Raw genomic sequence first — 9,483 nt, 5'->3', positions numbered from 1 at the left:
TCTTGTCCATTGTCTCTTGCTGGGATATCAAAGGACTATTGTTTGTTGATCAGCAAGGGTTCCTCAGGTTACTTGCAGGTCCTGGACAAGAGTGCTTTGCCTTTCTTCCACATCTTCCCTTCTTATCTCCTATTTTTTTCTTTTTAAGTATGCTGGCCCTACCGCAGAAAAGCCCAGAAACAAAGGATCAGCACTTCCACAGAAATGTTCAGATTATAAAAGATTAAGTGTGACTATGTCTCGTTTATCTTGTCTCGGTCAGGCATGTTTATTGTCCCACAGGTACCACACTTTCTATCTGCACTGCATGGATAGGCTTTCATATGAAGCTCACAGACAGGCTACTAACTTTACCACATCAGTGTGACACATTGTTAGCAAGAAGAAAGAAGAACTCTCCCCATTAATTTCACCACAATGAGCACATCTGTAAAAGTGTCAGTTGACTTTATTAGCATGAGCTTCACTCAGTTGAGAAAAAAACAACTTTTGTCTCTGGAACGTTTACCATGGAAGAAAAAAAAAAGGATCTACAAAACAAGTTGCTGGAAGGACAATATATAAAATAATGGCATCAAAATAGCTTTGACAAGAAAAAAAAAAACAAAGAAAAAAGGCTCAAACATTTTTGGATGCAGGGCATTCTCCTCTGTTTGCCCTGTTGTTTACAAAAAAATAACAAAAGAGGAAAACAAACAAAAAATGTATTTACAGTGCATATATTTACATTAAGGCATTTTTGCTGGGGAAAAAGACGGTTGATCAGATGCAACCCCTGCTTCTACACAATCAAATAAATAGTCAGATTTATCATTATACATTACAGTGCTATATTATCGATATGCTACCTGCAGTGAATGAACAAATACAGTTATAAGTGCAGGCTAAATCTCACCATCAAATGGACATTCGGGTGTACATTAAAGGATAGGTTCACACTTTAAAAAAAAAAAAAAAAAAAAAAAAAAGAAACAATACCCTCATGTCCATATGTACATTAAAAGACTTGGTGGTTGATGAGATCCCTTTGATGAGTGATTTCAATGCAAGCAACTGTAACAAATTCCATATTCTGTGGGAAAAATAAACTTCCAACATTAGAATCTGAACCAAAGTTACAAGAAGCTAATAATAAAGTTACAAAAAAAAAAACAAAGTGAACCCGTCCTTTAACAAAACGCGCCCATGACTTGTTGACAGACTGACTGAGCTAAGATAGCTCTGTAGAGCTCTGCTGTTACATTACCACAAGGATGGTTAACCTTTTAGTTCAAGAGATTTACCTTTTCAAAGCCGAACCTAGAGATTTAACAGATTTAGACTTTTAAAAAAAAAAAAAAAAAAAAAAAAAGCACCAAGTTTTCAAAAGGCCTGACTACACTGATCACACCTCTGCTACTAGAGAACAAAAATGCATAAATGAGAGAAAGAGGCACTTAATAAGATGTCGATGGTGATGAACATGATGCTTTGGTTCAAATATTCAAAAGAAGTAAAACGCCGGGTGAGATAGACGCACAGTGATAGCATGTTGCATTTTGAAGACACTTCAGTGCACGTTCAAGTTTGTGCATCAAATACTGTTGATTCTGTATTAACTGAATGAGTCCTAGAACACGTCTATGGGTTCTCCTTACATTTCTCTAGTTGGAAATCCATCAAAAGACAACCTGAATAATTCATCACCTAATTGCTGCTCTTTAGCATCCATCCACCTCCCTCTGTTTCTCAATCATCCTCCAATCTCCTCTCTCTAAAATCAAAAATTTCTCCCTCTGTCTTTCTCTCCATCTCCACCCCCCCCCCTTCACTTTTTCCCTGCTCTCTCTTACCTCTCTCCAGAGTATAAATGCCTTCAATTTTTAATATCTGAACAGCAATGATTTGTGTGGTGTACACAGAGATGTAGTCCAGTAGTGATAATGATCGTTCCAGTGGTGAATGAGATACTTGGGCCAAAATGGCTGAGGCTTAGATTACCAATTCTAGTGCAAATCTAAGGATTTGGTAAGAAATAAAAACCTGGATATTCCAGTTATAGAGAGAAACTAACAAATCAGTGAGTAAACAAAGATTTGGCTTGACTAGTTTTGCAAACAAAAGCTTCTCCTTTATAAAAGAAAATTAAGCCAGTTCTATGTTAGAATAAAGACAAAAGATGCTGTTTTAATTCATTCCAGTCACACCCAAGAGTCCAAATGGGCTGCCATTCACTTTTTATTATTTTTCATCTTTTTATTTGCCCAAACACATCTATAATATATGTATCCGGTGGTTAAGAGCCCAGAACTTCATCTGGCTACTGTCTTCCTACTTTATAATCTCCAAATTGTTCCACTTGGCATTAAGAGCAACATGTTTGTTAGGCTATCGTTGTGTTTTATCACACGACAGCAGCACCGGGAAGAGCTGTGATGTCAGTGAAAGTCACTCTGCATCAGGCAGCTTCTGACAATGTAGGTGCAGGTCACGGAGTGAGTGCTTTCTGTTTGACAAGATAGTGTTTTGTATGTTTGAGCGTGTGTGCAAACTGTTGCTAGTTCTGGTGTCTCTTCATGTGCAGGGCAAGGTGATCCGATCGGGAGAAGGAGCGTGAGCAGACCGCACACTGGAAGGGTTTGGCGCCCGTGTGTTTCCTGTAATGACGCGTCAGCTCATCCGAACGAGCAAAACGCCAGTCGCAGCTGTCCCACGTGCACCTGTACGGCTTCTCACCTGCGGGACAGGAGAAAGAGTTTGAATGAGTGCCGCCACCTTCTGATGGTCTATTCTGAGCTCTCACTTGATCACATGATCAGAACCACAGCAGGACTGTGTCAATATTCAGTTAGTGATAGTGCTTGTGACAACAATTATAGTGACACAAGCCAATTCCCTGACTAACATGATTCATAGAGTTGGGTGGAGCAACTAGGAAAACAGGCTTTACTGAAAATTCCGGTTGTCTAACAACATATACAGTCATAACACTGTCACTCAAAAGCATTCATCAAGAGCACACACACGCTAATGCAACAACCAGTGCTTCACAGTTTTCTCACGGTGCCTGGTCTCTATTGTCAAATACGTCTGTCTGTCATACCAGCCATATTCAGCTGCAGCTCCAGGTGCTTTCTGACAACCAGTGTGCTCTTTCTCCCTCAGGGAGAGTTTTGTCTTAGGTCCACAAGTTGACCAATGAATGTCCAGGTCTTCTGGATTTAAACAGGTTTTTCACCCAAATAAAATTAAAATATAAATAAGTAAGTAAGAAAAAGCACCTACCAAGTACAAAGCAGCTAATTATAATTTATTTTGCTGCAACTTAAATTAAAAATGCTATCGACAAATTTAATTCAAGTACAATACACACAAAAGACCTGACATCACAGAACACCTTTAGACTTTTAACTTGTACATATTGACATATCTACTGCTTCTTTGTATTTAACTGTATCTGATAAGAGTAAATCTTTATATGAAATATGAAAGTACTGGAAGAAACTTGAATTTTTGGTTCACTAGATTCATCCCTTTTCAAATTTTTGTACACTTTTATCCAGATTTTAAAGTTTTAAGTGGAATAACATCTCATTTTTGGGGGGCTTTTGTGATTCATGAATGTGAGCCACTGTGCTGCAAAATCAAATTTAATCAATCAGACTGTCTTGTTGTTTTTCTTCTTCCACTCCTCGTTGCCTTTAACCTCTCTTTGCATATCAAAAACACAATCCAGAACCAGTGTCCCCATTACTTCAGATACCCCTCCAATTCCACTGTACTGAGAAAATAGTGAAAAATGTTGACTGTGTTCTGTGGCTTATTCAGGCCACTGAGGCTAAAGTTAATAATAATAATTGTGGGGGGGGGGAAACAACTATTTAAGAATCATTTTTCAAAGCTCTGCGCACCATAAAGATAATTCCATTAACTTCCATTAAACTGGAGTGCCAACATGAATCACAGAGATGGCTGGTTTTCAAATCTGAACAAAAAAAAAAAAAAAAACAGAACTATTTCTCCATGATAAATGTTGCTGTGGACACCCAAGAAAACATTTTTTCCTTTTGTTATTTGGATGACCAACTTTTCAAAAAAAACAAAAAAAAAAAACGAGCACAGCAAGTTCTGCAGCATTGCAAAAAAAAAAACAAAAAAAAACAAGCAAACAAAAAAGCCAAACCCACAAGTAAACCTGTTACAAAATAACCACAGTATCTCCAAACTTAGAAACATGCACCTTAAACCAAACACAATGAGAGACAATGGGAAGACGCTGTTTACCGAAGAAAAAAAAAAGACTGCCAGTGCAGATAGAGAATATTTCTCACAATACACTCGCAAACTGTCCACCCACCCGCACATGCACGCACACAGATAGACACACTAACAATCAGGGTAATGGATGTTGATGGAGATTAGAGTGGGAACTCCCAGTGGGACTTAGATGCATTAGGAATCATCTCATAGAGATTACTGACAGGTGTGTGTGGAAGTGTCCGTGAGTGCACGCTTGTATATGAGTACGTACGTGTGCATTCAAGCGGCTGAATAAGAGATGGAGAATGAGTAACAGACAAAGATAGAAATAAAAGAGGGGAGGGGTGAAGATGGGAGGATGAGCGCAAAAAAAAAACAGAGGAGAGGACAGGATAGAAAGAAAGGGGAGAAAATAACTAAGCAAGGCCGACAGAAGAATAAAGGACATGTAGTTGCTGCTACATAACATTTACGTGTCGAGTTCTCATCTTGCAGTCTGTAATAAGTACAATAACCACAATCAGGTCGCAGCATGAGTGACGCCAGATATAATTGTCACGTCATGTTCCCAATCGGAAAATGCAAGGCACGCACACCCACAACGATGTTCCGGACAAGTAGTTTAGATTCATAAGTGGGACAGATTCTGGCTTTTGTGTGTGTATCCAGATGAGCGAGGAATGTGTAGATATCAACAGAAGCTTTGTTTTGTTAGCTGGAGTGAGGTGGGGCCCCAACACCTAAGTATTTGTTTATTGACTTTGCTCATCCAAAACCAAGTTCAAATCTGAATGTGACAAGAAGAAAGGGAATCAAATTAAATGAAAAGGGAAAGGAATTAAATGGGAAGATCTTGTTTATGTATATAGCAGCAAAGAAGCCAATCTAGCCTGAGAAAAGTGCATTAAAGCATTTAAACAATTCCTGAACAGGCAGCGGGATTCAAAAAACACGGCACCACACGTCTACCGCTGACCACATAGTCTGAGAGTCATCCCCTGGCAGAAGTGTGTCACTTCCACCTGTTTTGATGGAATAGTATATTGGGCAGAGGATGGGAATGGGGTAGGATACATTTACACACACATGCCAAGAACACAACACTCTGCCTAGCAACATAGTGCCAGTGCAGATACTGAAATACGAGTCCTGTCGGCAGCGTCATTTTTTTGATGCGTCTCCTTTTAAAAAGCTGCATTAATTAGAGGAATATCTTACCAGTGTGAGTCCTGAGGTGTGCTTTCAAATGGGACGATTTGGTGTAGACCTTCTTGCAGCCTAAGGGCAGACATGGAGATAAACACAAACAGACGGCTTAATCGGAGTAATTCACACGTGGCAAATATGCATTTACCCAATAAACTAAGCTGTGGAATTCAAAAAATCTGAACTAATGAAGAACAGAAGCTGTTTGGAATCAAATATAGTAAATGTGTGTTTTGTAGAACCTCAAATCCTGCTCTATCTCATCTGCTGCTTTCCAAAATGAACATTGGGCTGTGTTAAAAAGCAGTTCACATAGTCTGATTTGGTATTAAAATGCATTCAACCACAAGCCTCACAAAGGATAATACCTGAAAAACTTCTGTCTTCTCCTTGCACGCAATACAGTTTGTATATTGCAATGTCAGAAAGGTCATTAAGGATTATGATTGATTTAGAAAGATAGCCGTCCGATATTCTATGACTTTAAGTAAGGAAACAATAGGATTTCATGTATAGCTATGATTAAAGTGTGAGCAGCTGCAGCAGAGGGAATAATATACGTATACTTGGATGAAGTGTGGATCTGTGAATATGATGGATCTGCTTCATCTGGCTTTTTAAGAAGTAAGACGTGTGCTAACGTGCTGCAGAAGTCTCTGCTTAAGCCTATTTTACATGCTGCCACAGGCAAGTTGACATTGCATGTCCTACAAGTAGCTACACATCATACAGCTACAGTGTGTGTGTGTGTGTGTGTGTGTGTGTGTGTGCGTCTTCCAGCTAAAGAAAATAAATACTTTAATCTGAGCATGCAATCTCAAGTGTAACTGCATGAAAATGTGTGTGTGTGGGAAAAAAATGATCAAATGATTCAAGGAGATCATCTATTTAATTAACACAGGCCCCACATGTAAAAATATGCACTCACACAGACACACACACACACACACAGGTTCATTCCACAATCATACCAGTGATTACTTTAAAGCCACAACACTGTCTGAGAGCTCATAGCTGAAAGTGCCACAGCCATTTGAGGTGTGCTAATATATGCAAAATAGCATTTGAACTAGATAGCTGATCGAAAGGTAGTAACAGGCCGTCTGCACTGCCAAAATATTTTCATGCCAGCACAGTGTGTACTCTGCCTTCATGACCCAAAGACATAGGTAAATCATCCAAAACATGAACAAAAGCCATTCACCACAATGCCAGTGATAAAATAAACACACAACTCTGATTACATTCAGGGTGCACATACAGTGGCATATGTGTGTCATTCTTCTAACCTGGGTAATCACAGTGGTGGATCCGTCGTTTCTCTAAGTCGGGGTTGTTCCTTCTGTTGTAGCGGACAGACATCGTGTTCTGTGCTGGGTTTGCGGTGGGTGTTATGTGGGCTTGAGGAAGGACTGTGGCTGGGCCTGTGACTGGTGAGGGACCTGAAGTGAGGGGCAAAGCTAAGCCACCTGGTCCGGGGCCAGGTCCAAGTCCGGGTGTGCTACCTGCAAGTTTGGAGGCAATAGTGGCAGCATATGATGGAGGAGGGGACATGTTGTGGAGCAGCTCCTTCTGCCTGTCAGGGCTGCCGGGCTCTGAGTTTGGCGGAGAGGGCGGCAGGTAGGGCACCTGCTGCTGGAGGAAATGGGGATGTGCCTGAGAATGAGGATGTGTGTATACCCCACCACCCAGACCACGGTAGGCAGACTTGACAGTTTGGTCTTGTTGTGAAGCAGAAGAAGCTACTGGCAAATCATGAAAAGGCGTGTGCATCGTGGTAGCGTGTTGGATCGGCTGCTGCTGCTGCTGCTGATGCTGTTGAGCCTCCATGCCATTGCCATGGCGATGATCCAAGCCAGAATTTAGGAGCTGAAACAGCGAGCCACTGTTGTCATGGTGGTGGAGAGCATGCTGCTCGAACTGTGGTGACACTTCCTGTTTGACAAACACTTCTGGCAGTGAATCACCACTGCGGCTACATCCCAGCTGATTGAAAACACTGGTGAATTCTGGTAACCCTGTTAATGTCATGTTTGTGGCGGAGTTTTCCATGGCAATACTGCCAGGGCCATGCCCGGATGTGCTGCAGCTACTTGTGGGCGCAGTGTTGGAGCAGTGCGGCTGCAGGTTAGAGGAGAAACACGAGGAGGCAGATTCTGTTTTAATATGAGTCAGACTTGGGTGGTTCTGGTGTTGAGGGGACCGCACCTGCTGGCACAAGCCCATCCTCAGGTAGCCGACATCAGGGAGATAAAGATTCATGTTGAGGGTATAAGGAGCCCCGGCGTCAGTGAAAAACTGATCCACTCCAGACGAGTTGTCTCTGAGCGACTTCTGCTGGTTGTCTGCAGGAGTTGGAAGGGGAAGAGGCTGAGGGGAGAGGTATCTGTCCATCTCACACTTTGCCTGAGGATTTAAAAAGTAAAATACATTAAAAAAAACAACAACAAAAAAAACAGTTAACATAAAAGGAAACTTTTGGTGAGTGAAAAGTACTAAACTCTTGACTTCACTAAGTTCTCCTCGGTGCTTCTATTCTAAAGCACCATAATGAGAAGACAAAGGTTTGATAGGACAGTCACTGCTAAAACATTAAAACTATTTATCAAGTAGTCATCAGTAGGTGGTTGCCACATTCCCTCTCTGCCTGCAAGGCTGAACTCAAAAACCTAACAGCTGTGAGGCCCACATTTGAGGATTAGACTATGTTATGTCAATAAAAAGAACCTGATCTAACACCTCTCATTTGAGCATTGGGAAATTCGAACATGTGCAGCTATTACAAGACCAACAGAGCAGCCAATCACTGGTCAAACAGGCCACCGCAGGTGAATAACTTTCCTCAAAATGCTTCATTCCTATTGCACTTTATAGCTCCTGTAACTCTGGAGGGTCGAACGGGTATAAAAGTTAGACAAGCAGTGCAGCAGAGGATGAAACAGCAACATGAAAGGGAATGGGGAAACACCCATGTCTCCCTGCAGCAGCAGCAGCAGCAGCAGCAGCAGCAGTAGTCTGGGGATGGGCTGCTATTTGAGGGTCTTGATCCTACCAGCTGTTATAGATCACCCTGCTATGTTGCACAAGTTTCTTTCTAACTAGTTGCCGGGACCTTTCTGTCCGAAGCTGGAGTCAGTTGTTGTCAGCGTGGTATGATGTGAGAAGGGACGCCAAGAAGAGACCAACAACTGGTGACCAACTGGCTGGCATAGAAAACATGCGGTGAATGCGTTTGCAAGCGTAGGAGCTCGGCTACGCGTCCAGCTGGTCGCTTATTACCGAAAATAGTGCTAAATAAAGTGACGGTTAAGATCACGCAGAGAGGGCGAATGAAATGTAGACTCGGAAAAAAAAATTATAATAAAACAAAACAAGCTGGATTTACAACCAGACTGCCACGCCCATTCAGTGAAATACATCACTAATGTGTAGAGTCGGTTTGATTTCTAACTGGTTTACCTGTGCGTAGTCATTTTGTCCAGCCTTATCCACTTCGGCGATCTTGCAGTCCAAGCCGAACAACGCCGAGTCCTCCAAGGGGAATCCAGCGGGCAGAGTCGCCTTCTGCAGCGGATAGAAGGGATCCTCCTGCACGCCGCCGCTCATCGTGAGTGTTGCGGCCATGAAGCTCCGACGCAGCACCGCAAAACGATCGCTCGCTGCGTTATGCAAAGAGGAGGATGCTACAGCGTACTGAGAAAGGAGTGGAGCCGACGAGGTGTAGTGCGTGTGTTGGAGTAATTAATGTGTGCCTGTCGGCTACATCTCCTTCCACTTGTTTCATCCCTCTGCTCCGGCCCACAGACAGTTTTCTATCTCTCGTTTGTAGGGCGGAGCGGCCCCAGTGTAAATACAGACCATGCACCGCCCACCAAACCTTTAAAAACGCTTTGATCATTCATTCACTGGCCACCGCCCTACGTTTCATCCATAGGCACCGACAACAGCGTCGTAAAAAAAAAAAAAAAATCCACAAGACTGGCCAAACCGCATTTAAGTAGTGAAAGTTAAACTCATCAGAGCCCTCTTAACCAACAT

At 42.1% G+C, this 9,483-nt stretch overlaps 1 protein-coding gene across 1 annotated transcript; it reads right to left on the bottom strand.

Moving 5' to 3' along the window:
• Positions 1-443: 443 nt before the first annotated feature.
• Positions 444-9,239, bottom strand: klf5a (Kruppel like factor 5a). The gene is made up of 4 exons (XM_030748252.1): positions 8,905-9,239; positions 6,735-7,851; positions 5,458-5,517; positions 444-2,715 (listed from the first exon to the last, which is right to left on the bottom strand). The coding sequence occupies exons 1-4, from the start codon at positions 9,067-9,069 to the stop codon at positions 2,537-2,539; spliced, it is 1,521 nt and encodes a 506-aa protein (XP_030604112.1). The 5' UTR covers positions 9,070-9,239; the 3' UTR covers positions 444-2,536.
• Positions 9,240-9,483: the final 244 nt, after the last annotated feature.

Source organism: Archocentrus centrarchus, chromosome 15 (genome assembly GCF_007364275.1).
Source record: "Archocentrus centrarchus isolate MPI-CPG fArcCen1 chromosome 15, fArcCen1, whole genome shotgun sequence".
Lineage (NCBI taxonomy): Eukaryota > Metazoa > Chordata > Actinopteri > Cichliformes > Cichlidae > Archocentrus > Archocentrus centrarchus.
The sequence above is the reverse complement of the archived record's forward strand: the minus strand, read 5'-3'. Positions and strand labels throughout refer to the sequence as shown.

What these genes read in the sequence shown, in the direction of transcription:
- klf5a (XM_030748252.1), bottom strand. Translation starts at nt 9,069, where the DNA reads ATGGCCGCAACACTCACGATGAGCGGCGGCGTGCAGGAGGATCCCTTC. An exon ending in GACAAAATGACTACGCACAG is followed by an intron (nt 7,852 to 8,904) that starts GTAAACCAGTTA and finishes TTAAATCCTCAG; the next exon opens with GCAAAGTGTGAGATGGACAG. An exon ending in CCACCACTGTGATTACCCAG is followed by an intron (nt 5,518 to 6,734) that starts GTTAGAAGAATG and finishes GTCTGCCCTTAG; the next exon opens with GCTGCAAGAAGGTCTACACC.